Source organism: Rissa tridactyla, chromosome 9 (genome assembly GCF_028500815.1).
Source record: "Rissa tridactyla isolate bRisTri1 chromosome 9, bRisTri1.patW.cur.20221130, whole genome shotgun sequence".
In the NCBI taxonomy this organism is placed as follows: Eukaryota; Metazoa; Chordata; class Aves; order Charadriiformes; family Laridae; genus Rissa; species Rissa tridactyla.
Window position 1 is genome coordinate 1,872,219 of NC_071474.1, and position 18,125 is coordinate 1,890,343.

Consider the following 18,125-nt stretch of genomic DNA (forward strand, 5'->3'; position numbering starts at 1 on the left):
TCTGGAGTCAAATCATACATCTGGCAAACTTGACAGGACGGTGCCTCAACTGCCTGTCACTCCAAGACCAAAATCAAATGTACAAACGCATTCAATGGCCTTAAAAGCAGCAAAACACCCGAGGACGAGAAGCAGCTACAGCACTAACACCCCAGCAGCCGCCAGTGAGGCTCGCGCCTGCTTAAACGAAGAGGCTGCAATTAACACAGAAGAGACACATCCCTGTAACGCTGCTGAGCAATAATTTAGGCAAGCAGCAGCTTTGAAATGTGCCTTCCTGAGTCATTTCTTCAAAGGCAACATCCCTGCCAGTGGAGCCTGAAAATCGAGACGTCCGTCGCGGTGTGCGGTGGGAGGTGGCAAAGGCATCGTCCCGCTGCAGGGGGGAGGGAAGGCGGAGGCAACGCCATCCCTGCTCTAGGAAGAAAGTCACCCTGCCTGGGTCTTTGTGGAGCCGGAAGACAGTCAAGCCATCGTTTTAAGTTATTTTTCGTTGTTTCTTGCATTTATTAGCAACTTAAGTTTCGATACGTTTTTGGGTTGTGTCGCTCTCCTCCTCCGAGCCCCGTGAAGTTTTCATAGAATCATAGGATGGTTTAGGTTGGAAGCGACCTTGAAGATCATCAAGTCCAACGGTTAACCCAACACTGCCCAAACCACCACTAACCCATGTCCCTCAGCCCCACGTCTACGCGTCTTTTAAATACTTCCAGAAATGGTGGTTCCACCACTGCCCTGGGCAGCCCGTTCCAATGTCTTCTTTCGGTGAAGAAATTTTTCCTAATATCCATCCTAAACCTCCCCTGGCACAACTTAAGGCCATTCCCTCTTGTCCCATGGCCTGTTCCCTGGGAGAAGAGCCCGACCCCCCCTGGCTCCCCCCTCCTTTCAGGGAGCTGTAGAGAGCGAGAAGGTCTCCCCTCAGCCCCCTTTTCTCCAGGCTGAACATCCCCAGCTCCCTCAGCCGCTCCTCACAGGACTTGTGCTCCAGGGCCCCCACCAGCCCCATTGCCCTTCTCTGGACACGCTCCAGCCCCGATGGGTCAAGCAGAGCAGCACACGGTAAGAGCAGAGCTGGCGTTCCTCACAACGTCATCCCAACGTCACTGATATTTGGTATTTTTCTGAAAGCTTCAACACCCGAAACTCGCATCTGAAACTCACGACTCAGTCTCTTCTGACGGAGAGCGACCGGGTTCCCCAGCTTCACGCTATGAATTTTTAAGGCCCCAAACCAGCAGGTAGCTAAAAAGGGGCCAACATTTATTATTTGTCAGCAATCTGGCTGGTGATTTCAGGGTGTTTGGTGTCGGTTATTCTGGGAGAACCCCCCCGTTGGGTTTTGGTGGCACCTCGCTGTGAGCATTCCCAAGCAGGGGGAGCGGTGGGGGGGAGCCAGGCGGAGGAGCCGTGATGTTCCGAAACAGCATCTTCTCAAAATACCCCGCGGTCGTTCAAGCTTAATACAACCGGCACGTGCCTGATTACGGGGTCAACCGACCCGCAGTTTGGCGGCAACTTTTGAAAGGAGAATGGAAATAAAATAGTTTATCTGCGTATTCACTCTGTGATGAGTTTCAGGTAAAAACAGTCAAAAAAGAAACACAGCAAAGTGTTTTCCTGCCCAGCAAAGAGGAAAAAAAGCTACTATCGTTTCATTCACGTACTAGAGGACATTCATGTACACACAGGAGAAGTAAAATGTTTACAAACTTAAGAATTAGATTTGAGAAAATTATATCCTTTAAACACAAGGAAAATTTTTAGGATTTTTTTTTTTTTTTTTTTAAGAAAAATGACTATCAAAAATATCCAAGATAATAAAATTTAGATAATTGCTCACCTGTAAAATGTAATGTTTCTTTCATGTTAAAAACATGCACAAAGCATCGCAATTTAAGTGCTGTGCTCCATTTCTTAGAACTAAGTTAAACATACTTTATCGCTTTATAAATTCACGAACTGCAATCTAAATGGATACTTTAAATACTCAAACTAAGCACAATTAATACAAAATTATAACTGGCCGATATGTATCAATCTAAAGAATCCTCCTCAAAATACCTTATTTCCCTTTTTAAAAAAAACATCAACTTAGTTTTGTATTTACCAACTATCAGAATATTTGCATTAAGGCAAGAAATTACGTACCCATTAACAAAGTAGGCAACTTACGCCTACAAATACTTAAGTCTGCTCAAATTTTCCACAAACGTTTCTACACAACGGAAAAAATGCAAGATGTTTAAATTACATTAAAAGCGTCAAAAAAAAAAAATCTTTCTTTGAAGAATGGTCTGCTATAGCATTCTTCATATTTAAACTCACCTTAAATCAGACGCCGGATACAGCTTTCACTCTGGTTTATTCAGAGACGCAGTGCTCTTCGGATCCCTGCGGATTCCAACCTAACCGATTTCACCTTAGATGACTGTACCCCAGCGATGCGCACCCTTTTAAAGGTCTAAGCTCTGTCAGCCCCGGTGAAGCTTTCCACGTCAAATAAAAAAAGAAAAGGATTTCAACCGAACCATTAAGGAGCATCTGCATGTGACGTTTCCATAATTAACTAGTTATTTTTGAACCGCTTCAAAAGTGGCTTACGGGTCCTCGCCTACATACTCTGAGAAACAGGAGGGAGCACGTGGCTCCCCAAACGCACGTGATGGGGTTATTCACAAAAATCGCTACAGGACGGGAGCTGAGCAAAGGCCAAGGGTCCGCCACGTCCGCAGGGTGATGGAGAGGCCTCGATACACGAGCTGTCCTAAGAAATATTCTGAGTGCAGCCGGGCATCGAGCAGACCGCCGTTCATTCACGTTCATAATCGTGCTGGGTTTTTAATTTGAGGGCTGTAAAAGCCCGTTGGCATCTCCTAACCGCTAACCCGAGGGGCCCTTGCCGAGAGCGCCCCAGACGACGCGAGCCGACGCACGCACGCCAACGAGGTTTGCTCACGTGGCGGAGGTCGTGCCCCTTTCGCACCCAAACCCCCCAAGCTCAGAAGCGATTCTTTCCTCAGGCCTTGCAGAAAGTCTTACAAACCATTTGTTACTGCCAACAGCCACGAGTCCAAGCGCGTTACAGCCACAAATTTATGCCGTAAGAAAGCTGCGCTCCGACATACTAAGGGCGGTGTGTTTTGGGTTTTTTTTAAATATCCCTCTTTACCAAAACACACATATATTACCCTATATTGATACAAGCATGTGAAAATAAGGCAACTGTTCTGAAAGCGCTCGACTCTCCTAAATCCTGGACTTTAAATTGTCTAAAGAGCCTTAATCTTTCTCAATAGCGCCTGCTCACCCTCGATAAGTAAAATACTCGTAATTCCCGTGAAGCAGAAAGATCCATTTTCTGTGACCTTCCCGTTACGCTGACAGTGGTACCTATTCAGCCAGCTCCCTGCAGTTGGTGAAAATATTTGCAAAGCCAAAGAATTTAAAAAAAAAAAACCCTCGGTCGAGAACTGATTACTCACACAAAAACCTGGGGTTCAGGGTACTGTATCCACCATTCGTTATTTTCCTGCCTCAAAGTTCCAGCGACCCGCCGAAGGAATACGAATTACTAACTTCAAACAAGCAACACCAATAACGATAAATGAAAAATCAAAGCCAACAACAATTTATAAATAAACTGCACACTGAAAATTCACTCATTTCTAAGTAAAAACTTTTCCAACTATTCCACGCAATCCAAAAGTCCATTTGTTTAGGTATACTTCCAAGTGGAAAAGCAGAAAAATTCACTGCAATTGCTCCTACAAGAGAAGAAAAATGAGATTTTTGGATTCCTTACCCTGCCTGCTCCCAACCTTTCCCGCGACAGTTCTGTTCCGACCCCACTGACTTTAGTTTTCATCTTCTTTTCGAAGATTGCCCGTATTTATGAAACCCCGTCAGGCAACAGGCAGGAGCTAAAGTCCATGGCTCTCGGGGACGCGTTTTGCTGCCTCCACCTCACATTTGTATTTCTTTGCACTACTTGCTTTTCCATACATTAGCGCTTTAAAACCAATAGCCTACTACTTTTATTTTTTGTCAGGCAGAAGAGAAGAAGTTTTGAGAAAACATTTTAACTGAATGTGCCAAATTTATGAAATAATGACTACGCTAGAAAGTTAGAAATATATTTTAAAATGAAATATAAAATACAATCATCTTCTTTACTTGGTATTAAAACACCAAGAATGTGCACATTGTTCTTCTCTGAATGTACGACTTGTATCATCATGGTATGAACCCGTTTTTAATGGAAAAAGCAACGAAGAAGTATGTCATGGATATTGAACTAAAAGCCATACAAGTGAATATATTTAGTTTAAAAACATGTTTATGTCAAAAAGCCGAAAACTCCCATTATCAGCTTTTAACCCATGCAGAAGACTACGTTTCAAGAAAGAACAATATTTGAGAGAAGCCTGCTAAGAATGTAACTAGAACCAAAAGAAAATGCAAATAAACAGTAAGAAAACAGAAACAGTATAGCGCTCCAAAAATCTGGCAAGAAGCAGCAGAAAATGTAAATATTGCACAGTACTATTTTTAAGTAAGAACATATTTTCCAATGATGACATTTAAATTGGAATATGTCCACACAAAAAAAAAAAAAAACAACCAAAAAGCGGAGGAATTGTTGGAGCCAATTTATTACTGTGTCATTAGTGGAGAACATCAAGTGTATTCTAAAAACACACGTGCCTTGAGTTGTCATTCACCAGTTCACTGTGGTCCAATTTATCACTGTCACATAACAGACTGAGTAAAAACATTCTAAAATGATAACTTCTGGTTATCATTCTAGATAACCAATCACTGGTTTGGGTGACGGACAAAACTGAAAATCCGTCTTTTAAATCTCAAGGAAAGACAATGACAACATTCCAGATATTAGCACTTAACTTATTTTTTAAAGTGTTTTCACCGTTCTTAAAAGCTGGAATATTTTTCTCAACACAACTATCAGTATATGTATTCAATTGATGACTAAAATCATAAAGCAGGTTAATCAGAGATCTTATTTTCCTGCTTCCAGCTGAGCTCTCTCCTTGACCTAGTGGACAGACGGATGGAGAGGGAGGAGCATTAGAAAAATTATACAGTTGCTCTTACAAATCCTTTATTCTTTTCTAGATTCCAGCCAATTCGACATGCCCGCTGAGACGTGGTTTGTTTAATGCTCTCAGGGCATTCACTACTGCTATCTGTAATGTTTCATCACTCCCGAGAGGACTTTCCCTAGAGCTTGATGTTCCATCTTCTTAGACTCATGCAACCTTTTTCATCATTTTACCGGTAGGTTTGGGTTTTTCAAATTTAATTGTGATACTTAGCATACCTTTTTTTAAGACACTCTTCCAAGATTTCACTAAATCCATTTAGTAGCTGATCAAGAGCCTTATTTTTCTTTTTTTTAGCAGCAGTTTGAAATATTGAGGCTAGCTCTTTCAGTGCTCTTGTCAGCCAGGTAGACTCAGAAACACATAAACCAGAAATATCTGGGTCGGTTTGGACTGTCAAAGCCGATGGTGTTGTAGATGGAGTAGGTTTTCTTGTCATCGAGACGTCTTCTAGTTGTTTTTTTTTCTTTTTAGTGTGTTTCCTCCATACTTTTAACCAAAGAGAATCAACGGTATCATTGAGAGTGGGTGTGACGGCTGAATGCTGAGCTGGCGCATCCTGCGTGGGCACATGTCGCATTACGTGCTCCAGAACGTCCATGAGGCTCTTCACGGTTTCCTCTTCTTCAGCGGCTTCTGTCCTTGTTGTCCAAGATGCTGCAAGAGAGTATTAAAAAGCTTTGAAGTTGTGCGTTCAGGCAAACGTCAGATGTACATCTCGTTACGCACACCCTTCAGTCAACATCACAGTACAAACACACTTATGCTAGAATAATTATCATCTTCACGTTTACAGAAAATCCATTTGTTTTGCCACACTAGATGGCAACCTTGCTGACTTGAATGGACGAGTAATGCAGTGAATTGTCCAGTTCACTCTGTCTCTGTAAAGAAATGGAGTTTGTTCCACGCTGCTCTCGAAAGCTGCAGCTTTTGTGCCCTAATGAGCACGGGAAACGTGCATGGGATGCCTTCCTGAAGAGCTTATTGGCTTGAAAAAGGTCCTACTGCTTGGCCTGAAGCTGAATTGTGGGTCGTTGCTGTGCAAGGGGAAAGCTCTTACCGTGGACAACAGCACCCGCTGCGTCTGCAGCTGAAAGCTCAGGAGATGAGGATGGATGAGGCACCATCATCTGCCAAACACAAAACCTAACTTTAATCCCATCAGGGCTCACCGCTCATTGCGGTGATAATATTCATCGCCATATCATCGCACTGAATTTTTTTAGGTTCAAATTAAGAGAAACTACTGTAAAAAAACTGGGGTGGTGGGAGATAACTTTAATGAAAACATTATGCCTAGAGGGGCCTGGAAACTCAAAGTTAAGGCTACTATTTTTAGTAAAGAACCAATCAAACCAGGCCAAGAAAAAAAAAAAACAAAACAGTATATTTGTGAATATATTCTTTACAATACTCACAACTCATAAATTTGCTTCTCCTCTAGATGCACTATGTGGGGGAGAATATAGGCTTTTTCAAGTTTAAAAATGTCAAAATCCAACTTGCAAATGAATGCTTTCAACTGAACGTTTTAATTTACACTTTGCTTTCCTACCTTTTTTCTTGGAAAAAAATTACCTCAGGTAGATTCTAAACACGGCCTGCATGCAAGAAATATACGTACAAACTTCCACACGCGCAAAACTTTGAATAGGAACTAATATACACTCAGGCCTAAAAGCCTCATGTACGGCCAGTGGCCCTACGTGTACACGGTACATTCTTTTATCATTAGACTGAGTATTTTTGAACACTACCGCACAACTAAGAAAGTACAACTTTTGAAAGGTACCATAAAACTATGAAAAAGTACCACGTGTTCTTTAAAACTGCCTGCACCTCAGAAGCAGCGAAGTTTCTCCACCCAGAGGTATTCTAAAATCCTGAACCAAGTCGGTCAACGCTAACAACTACAACAAAATGTCACAAAACCCACAGCTTATCGCAAACTGTGCAAAAACACGGCACGTTATTGTGTTTGAAAATCATGAAACCAGAAAGCAACGTACGACTCCTGTTCCTACGTCATCATTCAAATCCTGGCACTAGAAGGGTGTGACATATCAAAACTAAGTGACATGTTATAAAAAGTGCCGCTTGATGAAATGAATCCTCTTCACTAGGAATAAATAAGCGCCTTCATGAAAGGTTCCACCTTGCAAATTTTAAAATGAAATTCATGCAAGTCTTCCCATAGCGGGAACCTATTAGGATCCTCCCTTTGTCTCCCTCGACATTGCTCACATAAAAATCAACAGGAAAGCTTCCTAATAGTCTCAAGAGCAGAAAAATTTGGGTTATCATATACATAGTAGCACGAAAAGAGTGAGTAATTAATGAGATAAATACATCCACGTTCCAAAGTCCCCTTGCTAAAATTACCTTTACATGTTTCGCGTTCCTGAAATTACGCTGCAATGCTAAAAAGAAAGAAAAATTTTTTAGAAACGTAATCAGACACTCAGCACAAACACAAACAACGTGATCTCGATTTGATACATGGGCTTGAATTTGCTGTTCTCTGTACTTTATAATCTTCTGCTTTGAATAGAAGTTGCCGTGTCATAAGCAGTTCTGGTAAAGGAAAGCTGCACAGCCCTATTGGGAGAGTGGTCTCTTTTTCACAGCCAGGTTTGTTTGGTTTGGGGTTTTTTTTTTTCCCCTCTGAAATTTGTACAGATTTTTTTCTGTAACACAGATTCCCTTCCAAAGCTGGAATTTGCTTCAGGGGATCAGAACCTTTAAAAACAAAGAAAAAAATAAATCATTTTCCCATGTAGCACCTTAATGAAGACACTCTGTTGAAGCATCCTACCTAGCGCCTCAATGCAGTCTAATTACTGACCTTGGAGATAATACGACACGTCTCCTTTCCCCGTGCCACACCGCCCTCACGAGCCCCCAGGCAGGCATTTGAAAGCGTTCAAGCGTCCACAAAAGTTCAGAGGCGTATTTTGGGGGGGGACTGACTTCCCCCTGACGCAATCGGTTCATCCTAACCATTTCAGCGCGAGTTAGAAATAAAGCTAGCCGCAGTTTGCCTGTATGACGCTGCACGAGTACAGAAATGAGTACAGAAAATCTTACTGGTCCCTCCTGAGCAATACGAAAGAGCAGCTTTGGAAAAAAAAAAAACCAAATATATGAAAGGTAATATAAAAATGAGATCTATCTTCTGCTGCTCGATAAAGGAGCCGTGCGAGTTTCCACCTCAGCTATGAAATAACGTGCCCAGCAGAACAGGCCTAGCAGGCGTTCGTACAGCCGCTCCGCTGGCGGGGTCGTCGCAGCGGCTGCGTTACCATCGTGATCGTTTAAAAATTGCACTTCAGTAAGGCTCCAAAATTAAAAAGACACACAAAGGGGAACAGGTCAAAGACAATACCAAACCTTGAAGCTTACTATTAAGGCCGTGTTGCAGTAACTGCTCAACCTCAAATACTTCAAATTATTTCCTAATTCCATGTTTTTCTGAGAGACAATATAAAACAGTAAAAATTTCAGTTGAAGCCTTCACGGTTAATCCCAAAAGCTAGGAAACAGAGCTGCAAACAAAACTAACCGTTATAAAATCAGATTAAAACGTCACACAAACGCTATTTCTAAAAAGGATGCGTGATTTTTTCTGAAGGAATGTAAATAAACTTGTGGCTTTCTCCTGTCTTTCGAGAGGCTTCACAATACCTCAATATGCACGTAATAAATAAGATCCTATAACTTTTCCAGCCAAAGCTTTATTTACAAAACAGCATACACACAAGAAATCATGTTTGGAATAAGGCTGAAACCACAAAAGAAAATAAATTTGACCTTTGATGACGAAGAGCTTTCCTCACACGCTCAGATCTCCAACAAGCGAGGTTTTAGAGAGCTTGACGCCGCGCTCTCAATAGCATGAAGTTTTCAAAATTTCACAATTTAGATGAACAATCTTAATGCCTAAAAATTAACCTGAGAACGGGGTGGGGGGGGAATTACAGCTATGCCCCTATTCAAGCAATAGGAGAATTTGAAAATCAAAGGGATCTTGAAGGGTTTACAGTGGAGAAAGTATGCCAATTAATCCATTTTGTCTGTGGGATTACAAAAACACCCCATCCCCAAACCCACACTGTAAGCCAGAAGATGGAAAGCCTCTCTGGTTACTACGCCACCATTTGTCATCTCCGGAGGACAGATGTAAATTGGAAAGAGAGGAAGAGGACCAGGGCTGTCAAGAAAAATATTGATTTGTACTCAGCTGTCGTCTTTAAAATTTCCTCCAAACCTCCTCAGAATAGCAATCGGTGCAGGAGCTGAGGGCCCATCAGCTGAGACTTGACATCGCCTCCTCTCGCCCGCAGGCTCACCAGAAAGGCTTCCGTCCGCTCAAACGGCAGCCACCGTCCCACCAAAGGTGCTGACGGACTAAATGCTGTCAGCTGGGAACTCAAAGGCATAGCTATCATAAGGACTGAATTCTTCAATCTGGAAAGGAAAAAAAAAAAAAAAAAAAGGTATTTCCCCTCCTCTATATCAACAGAAAACATTGATGAATGCTGCCATCGAGTAACCTGCCAACTGAATAGAAATATTATAAACTCTGGTGGCACCTGCAAGTGCCTTCTGCTCTTCCCAAATGTTAGCGACAGCCCTACAACTTCTACCACGCTGGAAACTGTAGGAAATTAGGGAAGGTTTCAGGTAATAGGTGCCCTTTAACAGGTTTATCTTGCATCATACCTTGAAGTACAAATTGTGCTTTAACAGTCTATTCAGGTAGAAGTTTGTGAGGGAAAGGTAAAAGTTTTATAACTATACAGGAGGCAAAGCCTAGTATTATTTTTATTTCTGTCAAGCTTTCTATAATGGCTAAATGTTTAAAAATATACGTTCCATAAAAAGGCACACAGAAGACTGTGTGAAAAAGACACGGATTTACTCTCGTTCATTGAATGTCTGAGCAAGAACGTAAAGTTTTTCGCTCTCCTCAAACAAGCCGTCGCTCATCAAACAATCGAAGGGGAAAAGGTGTTTTATGCAGCAAGAGTAACACGAGCAACGGCTTCCCGCAGGCACACGTACAATTAACCACCGGGCAGAGTCCTCTGTACCAACGGAAATATCGAATCTCTTCTGGGCCCGCTCCTTCGGAAGGTTAAAGAACAGGAGCTCAGACTGGAACAAACTCCCGAGCTTGCCTCAGGTTGGTAGCAGCAGTTGCGGACACATTCCCCCTCCTCGGTAGCCCACACCAGCAGCAGGTGGCCACGCTCCGGGGCTCCCTGTCCTGCTTGCTAACTCTCAGACACAACGCTGAACTCCAAGAAACACATCTGACAACATCATTCTTGATAAGGTCTTGATTTAAGCAAGAAGAGGAGCCTCGCTGTAGATGATCGTTTCCATCAACAACAGACTAATGCACTATTACTAAGCAAACGCTTGTGGTTTGGGTCATAACCAAGTACCTCCAGTGGAAAAAAAAAAAATGACAAGCTTTGAAAAGAGAGAGTAATTTGAAGAAACAGGTAGAAAACGCTACGAAGAAAATGAAATTTTAAACAACATTAGTCCTGGGAGACGACGACCGTGGGGAGAAGATGGGCCCGTCACTCATCACTTCGTGCTCTGCCTCGCTTGGTGGCAGAAAAGCTCAAGCATTCACACCAGATTGCTACTTTAAGCGCTGCAGAAGAGCTATTTCGGCTTGCCACTTCCCTAAATCCGCGAACACGATGTTCCTTTAGGCCCCTCATGATGTGATGGAGTAAAAACCCTTAACCTACAGCTGACAGGACATAAATATATTTTTACAAGCACACAGAAGCTACGTGGCTTCTAGGTGCTTACGGCCACCTTTTAAAAAGAATTATTTGGAAACGCCGGAAAGAACATATCTAATGTCACTAGCTAGCTTCAGTAGTATAATGATAGTCCCTTTAATTTTTATTTTTTTTATTCAGCGTTTTAATTTGGGGAGGAGCTGTGTACGTAGCTAAGCAGGTCAGCAACCCCTTTATGGGTAAATTCTAACGCTTCCTATCTGGTTTTACACGCTCAGCACCACAAATAAAGCACAGCACGAACCGTGCCGGTTCCTGGGAAGCAAACTGGGACGCGAGCCCAGGACCAACCACCCAAAAAACCGGTGACCGCCCGCAGGAGGGCCGGCATCGCCCTCGGGAAAAACCTCACATCGGCGGGATTTCGGTAAAAAAGTTAAAAAAAAAAAAAAAAAGAGGAAAAAGAGGAAAAAGCCACCCCCCCCCCCCCCAGCGCGCCCCCGGCCCGGGCGGCTCGGTGCTGGGGAACACAGGGGCGACTCACCGCCGGGCGGCGACAGCCCCGTCCCCAGCGCCGCGGCCACCAGCAGCGCCAGCGCCGCCCGCCGCCGCCCCGGGAACGGGACCCGGCCCCAGCCCGGTCCCCCCTTCCCAGCCCGCCCCCGTTTGCGAGCCGGGAACCAAGCGGCCCTGCGGCGGAGGAGCCGGCGGGTGGTGAAAACATGGATAAAAGCCCTTTAAATGCTGGCGCTCGGGGGGGTTCTCTGCTGTCACACGCCAAACGCCATAAACCCGAGCCGGTTTCAGGCCCCAAACGCGAAATTACCGCAATGACAATTTGCTGCAATGAAGGCACAGAAATAGGCAGCAGCAGCCTGGATGCACAGCCAGCAACAAGTAACGGCTTCCACCCTACCCTCGGTGCCCACGGCCGCTGTGCCCTTCAGAGACACCCCCGCAAACCACCTGCGGACCCTTCCCGACCCCAAGGTACCTGTGCTTCTGCAGGGACTTCGGTCCAGGGGTCAAAATCTCCTGCAGGCAGCAAGGCAGCGGTTGCCACGTCCCGGCTGCACGTGCTAAGGGTGAGAAGGGGGACCCAGTGTCACCTGGGGTGAGAAGGGGGACGCGGCCTCACCTGTACACCGCAGGCACTGCTGCGGATGAAACAATCCCGGTCCCGGCTCCCCAAAGAAACCAGCCGAGTTGCGGAGTATGGGATGGACGAGGGAGTGCAGAGGCAGAGAGGTCCCTCACGCACCCCCGCCTGATCCCTCGGCCGAGGATTGATGGTAGCATTAAGTTGGTTACACCGTGATTTACTTCTCTCTTGGCTGTAAGTATGTTAAAGGAACCAAATGGTATTGCCCATCATTAGCTACTGCTTTTAAAGTGATTGTTCTGGTTAACATTTCCTTTAGGAAATAAGAGCGGGCTGTGACCTGTATCAAATTGAGAATGACTTAGCGCAGCAATAATCCAGCTATTAGCCCTTAGCCACAGCTGCTTCTAATGAAGACCCGAAATAATGTTAAACTAAGGGGTAGGAAGACGAGCCGGGATTGCTTGTTCCTACTATTGCTACCAATATTCCCCTGGTTAAATAAGGCAACGCACCTGAAGTGGTTAAATAAGATAACGGTACGGAGTGGTTACATAAGATAACGCATGTGAAATATGAGGAATAAATTCCTTATCATTTAAGCGTGTCAGAGAAACAGGTTTCCCACAGAGTGCCCCGGAGCGTTTTTCTTTACAGACCACAGACACTGCGTCCTCGCCTTTCTGAGAGGGACCGCGTCAGTGCGCTCTAGTAAAAAGGTCTCCACTCGTCCCGGGACCTTTGTGAAGAAGCCACACCAGTCTGCCCAACGTTAATGGCATTTTTCATCACCCGTAGCACGACAGGACAGCAAAAGGAAAGGACAGATATACAAGAAAATTATGTGTACGCCTTAATACGAAGGGGGAAAAAAAAATACGCCATCATGAAAATGAGTCGCTCTTCATGACAGACATCAGAATTCCACTATTGCAATGGGAGAGGAGGTATCCAAAGGGTGTTAAAATTAAGCTTTCTACTTGGTAGTCTCAGCAAATTTGGTCCAGAGGAGTGAGCACAGCACAGGGCGATGACTGCAGGGGGCTCCTTGGGCCGAGAACGCCGGGCTTGCGCTGCCTAAGGAAAAATGGACCGCGAACATTTATATTTAAAGAACAGTGGGAATAAAACCTGGGAGACATTAGCAGCAACTGGCAGAAAAAAGCAGTCTGCGGATACTGGAAAAGATGTGATCTGCGCTGAAACCCGGCTGTGCAGGCGGAGTGACTGAATGCTCGGCTTCTCCCACTGTGGAGCTATTTCTGGGTTTGGAAAGAAATCCTCTAGAGGGAGTCAGAAAATTGTTTAAAGGAATTTTTTTTTCCCTTTCAGTCTGATAGTATCTAAAGACCAAGGGACCGTGAGCCATTCCACAAAGAAAAATAGTAATTAAAGAACTTTGCTTCATTAAATGAGGAATATTTAGAGCACAGCAGAGGCAAAAGGCTCACGGAGCAAACAGAAACGTTTACACGCCAAGAGGCACCGGCGCAGCAAACTGCAGAGCGAAAGGGAATCTGCCTCTCCGGGGAACTTCAAAGAAAGACATTTTCACCTGTCAAAGAGGTTTTTGGCGATGAAATCCACGCAAGCCAGAGGAGCTGTAGGGATGGAAGGCTCGCGGCGCCGGGTGAGAGCAGGCAGAGCCAAGCGAGGGGGTGGGAGGCGCAGGGTGGTCCCCAAGGTCAGGGCTGGGAGATGCGATGCGCCGTCTCCGGGCCGTGCACATCAGCACTTCCACCGTCCTGCCTCAGCTACCAGATACAGAAGCACGGTAAATATTTAATTAGATAGCGTTATGGCCAACATAACATCACTCTTTGCTCAGGGAAGTGTTTTAAATAATTTTAAACTGGAAAGTTATTTTAGGCCCTTTGAAGATTACAGCCATTGTAAATCACCGGGGGAAATGCAGTCTTGTTTTTTTTTCCCCCCCCAAATGTTATGAACGATTTCATTATATCCAGAATTTATTATCCACAGTTTGACACTTTTAACCTATTACAAAATTTATGGTTGTGATTTCAATAACACTCTATAGCTGTTCATGCATGCGAGTGTCCCACAAAACCCAATGGAAATGCATGTGTGAAAACGGGATTTCTGCTCCAGGAAAATGCTAAATTTGTTTTTGTTTTGTTTTCGGGGGGGGGGGGTGGAATCTGAATCGGGATGAAAAGTTGCTATTGCAAAACTAACAAAATGAAAAACACATGGGAAAAAGGAAAGTTTTCTTTTAGAGCTTCAAAACAAAATTTACTACAACGTTTCTTTCATTTTGATGTCTGCATTTCAAACGACAAGAGCAAACAGCCTGGCGGCCCAGCTACCCATCTGCAGGTGGTCCCTGCTGGGAGCAGGGGACAGGGCTGGCACCGCCAGTGTCACCTACCCCCCGCGAGCGCCCGGGCAGCGACTCCCGGGAGCCAGTGCCAGCGCCACGGCCACGGGGAAGGGAACGCCTGGGAGTAGCTGTGACCGAAGAGCAAATCCCCGTGGCCAGCAGGGCTGTTCCAAACGCGGCACCTGGCTGGAACTGCAGGAATAAGAACCGCCTCAAAATACCGCAAACGATAACATCTGAAGTCGGAAAGGCAAACGAGACCCTTTACACTATCAAACAGAAAATGAGGTGGGAAAGGCAAACCAAAACGTGATTTCAATTTTTGAAGATTTTACATCCCCACCCCCCACATTACCGAAACATCAGACACAACAATTTTAAAAAACAGATGCTTTGATACAAAACTTCTATCCAAACGTTTCTGCCCATTCCAGCTTAGTCCCTAAACCAAATCAGTGAGAACTTAACACAGGGAGGTTCCTCTACCAGCAAAGCAGTTGGAGCGAAGATGGCATCTGCTCCAGACAAAAGACTGAACTTTTTACTGCATTCCTCTCAAAATAAAATCTCTTTTTGTTGAGAGAGTTGGCAGCTCAGGCTCTGGCCTACCTTTCAGTTCAGTTAAAATACAGCTAATTTAAAAACATAGGCTCATCCCTGTAAACCAAGACTCACTCAGAGATGAATCGGGGCTGACACCGCTGCCAGGTGGCCGCAGCAGGCGGAGCGCAGCCGCCCTCCCAAGGGCTAGAGATGGCAGTGCTTACGCAGGGTTTATAGACTCAGAAAACAGAAGGAAAAGGCTCACTTTGATAGTTAATGCTGGGAACGCCACACCAGGGTCTGCGGGTTGTCACGTCACTTGTGCATGCAGAGAGAACTAAGTCCCACTGGACTATTGCAGTGGGACCCCCGTCCTCTTGCCCCCCCCACCCCATAGGCATCCAGACAAGCCCTAACACCACGCCGCTGTTTCCCCCGCGCCCATCAAATCCCCCCGCTCCACAAGGGCAGCTTTCTTGTACTGCATGGTTCGCGGGAGCGGAATCCGATTCAGAAATGACTTCCCAGGAACAATCCACGCATGCCTCTCCACGGCTTTCCCACCTCCGCCTGGTGAACGCTCAGCAACTGGAAGAGATGAGCCAGACAAAGGAGCTGCCAGGTTCTTCTCTGGGACAGCTGTGCTCACCCACCAAAGACGCCCTTCCCCGGTCACCCCAATCAAGACAGCCTTGACAATACTGACTCTGCACGTTATTCTGACTTTTTACATTTTTGCCTATGGTACACTGGAAACAACCTCTGGATCGCTGCCAAGCATGCTTCTTCCTTGAAATCTATAGCCCCCTATTCCTTAAAAAAAAAACAAAAAACAAAAAACAAAAAACACACAAAAACCAAACCAACAACCACACCCAAACAACTCAACAAAAATCAAAAGACAAAAAAACCCCAAACAAAATCTACACCCACTTTTTACTAAAGCGCCTTGCTCCAACTCCTCAGTTTCCTGTTGTTTAAGGGAAAGAATATTATGATGCATCTTACAAAACGCATCCCACCTTTGCAATACTGTATAATTAGCAAAAGTAAGGGTTTGTCTGCGCACAGATTCTGTACCAATCCAACTAGCTCCATTTGTTTGGAAACAAATACAGTTAATTCATAAAAGTTGCTAGTGTCAGTGTAATTATATTAGTATAAACTTATTGATATAGTTCATGAAACCACTTAACTACTACGCTTAAATGCATGCATAATTGCGCTTGGACCAGCTCTAAATTTGACAAACATATGCCTGACATTTTTAAAGTGCTAGTAAAGAGTATGTTCAAATGAACCCCTTAGAGATCTCAAATCTAAATTAGGAATCTGAGATAACAGGAACACAGAGACGGCATTAAGTTCCAGGCCTCAAGCCTAACGATTTGCCGGTACTTGAAATTTCCTGCAGCTCTGCTTGCTATGTGGTGTTACACAGCGTTCTGTGTTGATAAACGGAAGAATTTGTTAGGAAATAACTGGTATTTAGAAGCTCTTAGGAAACAGGTTTACTGGGACACCGAGGGAGCTCACGGGCAGCCAGTCACCCCCGACGCTGCTGCCCCTCTGCCAGCCTTTCCACTGAACGTTCTACCTAACCATTAGAATTAATTTTCTCCTCCCCTCCTTTTCTTCTCAAAAAAACCTGACTTAACGCATTCCTGGAGTTAGGAACGCCCCAGCCACCTCATGGTGGTCAGACAGGCTGGGAAAAACATTTGGTCAAAACACCCTCACTTGAAAATGAGCTTTGAGACCAACTGCGGAGAGCAAAAAGCCTGTGAGGTCCTGTGCTCACTACCAGTGCGTGCCGTTCTGGGCTCCCCAGTACGAGACAGACGTAGACTGGTCCTACAGCAAGTCAAGTGCTCGGCCACAAAGATGATTGAGGGACTGGAGCATCTTTCATATAAGGAGAGGCCGAGAGAGCTGGGACTATTAAGCCCGGAGAAAAGGCAGCTCAGGGAGATCTCACCAGTGCGTATAAATACCTGATGGGAGGGAATGAAGACGAGGAAACCAGACCGCTCTCAGTAGTGCCCAGTGACAAGAGGCAATGGGCACAAATAAAAAGAATTAAAAAAAAAAAAAAAAAAAAGGAAGTGTCATCTCAACGCAGCAAAACACTTTCTTGGTTTGGTTTGGGGTTTTTTTTTTGTTTGTTTGGGTTTGGTTTTTCTTGGTTTTTTTTTTTTAACTGTGAGGGTGGTCAGCGGCTGGAGCAGGCTGCTCAGAGAGGAGATGCAGTCTCCCAACCTGACTTGACACGGTCCTCCACAAGCTGGTGCAGCGGACGCTGCCTCAGCAAGGAAGTTGGGCTAGCTGATCTCAAGAGGTCCCTTCCAACTCAACCGATTCTGTGAGGAGCCCCATCAGGGAGTTTTGTGCAATTCAGAAACTCCACTGAGAAAAAAAAGAATAAATAAAAAAAATCTCAAACCCTTATCAAGTTCCTGTGCATTGCTCAGACAAAAATAACCCAAAGGGGGACAAACACCTTCTGGCCAGCAGCTCTGGCTCCATTAGAGAAGCCCTAGTGATTTATCTGTCAATACCAAATTGGCTAGCTGTGGACTTGCAGCTGGAGAGGCGGCAGCAGTGAGCGCACGTAAATGTTGTGGAGCCACAAAGCAAAATCTGTGACAGAGAAAAGTCATTCTAGACATCTGCCAACTTCTCTTATTGCAGACCCGCAGCACTTGCCAGTCAGGGTCAGCTGGCTCATCCCCAAACTGGCAATTGTTGCACGAACTTTCTCATGTAATAAATACATAAATAAAATAAAGAAGCAGCATGTTCTTCTGCATCAGCCCCTTTCTCAGTGTCACTGGTTCTGTTGCCTGTCTTTTGTCTTGCTGCCTGTCTGGAACTCGCCAGCGTGAGGAATGCAGTGCGATCGCGTGTCATAGAATCACAGAATGGTTCGGGCTGGAAGGGACCTTAAAGATCATCCAGTTCCACACCCTTGCCCGGGGCAGGGACACCTCCCGCTAGACCAGGCTCCTCAAAGCCTCATCCAGCCTGGCTTTGAACACCTCTCTAGGGATGTCTCTTTGCTAGGGCCTGTCCCTGCTTTGGGGGCAGTGGGAAATCAAGGAAATTTACGGTATGAAACAAGAAGCATCACAGGCATTGCTCAGTTTGAGCTTAAGTCCCACATCTCAATTACACCAGATCCAACTCATACAACACACACCACCGTAACTCCCAGACACATGGCACATCTCCACCACGCTCAA

At 45.0% G+C, this 18,125-nt stretch overlaps 1 protein-coding gene across 26 annotated transcripts in view; it reads right to left on the reverse strand.

Moving 5' to 3' along the window:
- Positions 1-4,637: 4,637 nt before the first annotated feature.
- LOC128915297 (uncharacterized) overlaps positions 4,638-18,125 on the reverse strand; it is a 32,860-nt gene continuing 19,372 nt past the window's right edge. For 10 of the 26 annotated variants that reach the window (XR_008468598.1, XR_008468588.1, XR_008468585.1 and 7 more), the window contains 3 exons: positions 7,512-9,596; positions 6,190-6,259; positions 4,638-5,783 (listed from right to left, as the gene is read on the reverse strand). Coding sequence is in view for 1 of the 26 variants with exons in the window: in XM_054215460.1 (XP_054071435.1) it covers positions 5,323-5,783; positions 6,190-6,259 (531 nt within the window). In the remaining 25 variants the exon portion in view is untranslated. Of the gene's footprint in view, positions 5,784-6,189; positions 6,260-7,511; positions 9,597-13,551; positions 13,751-18,125 lie in introns of all 26 variants that reach the window. The other 16 variants (XR_008468590.1, XR_008468593.1, XR_008468592.1 and 13 more) reach the window with 11 other exon arrangements.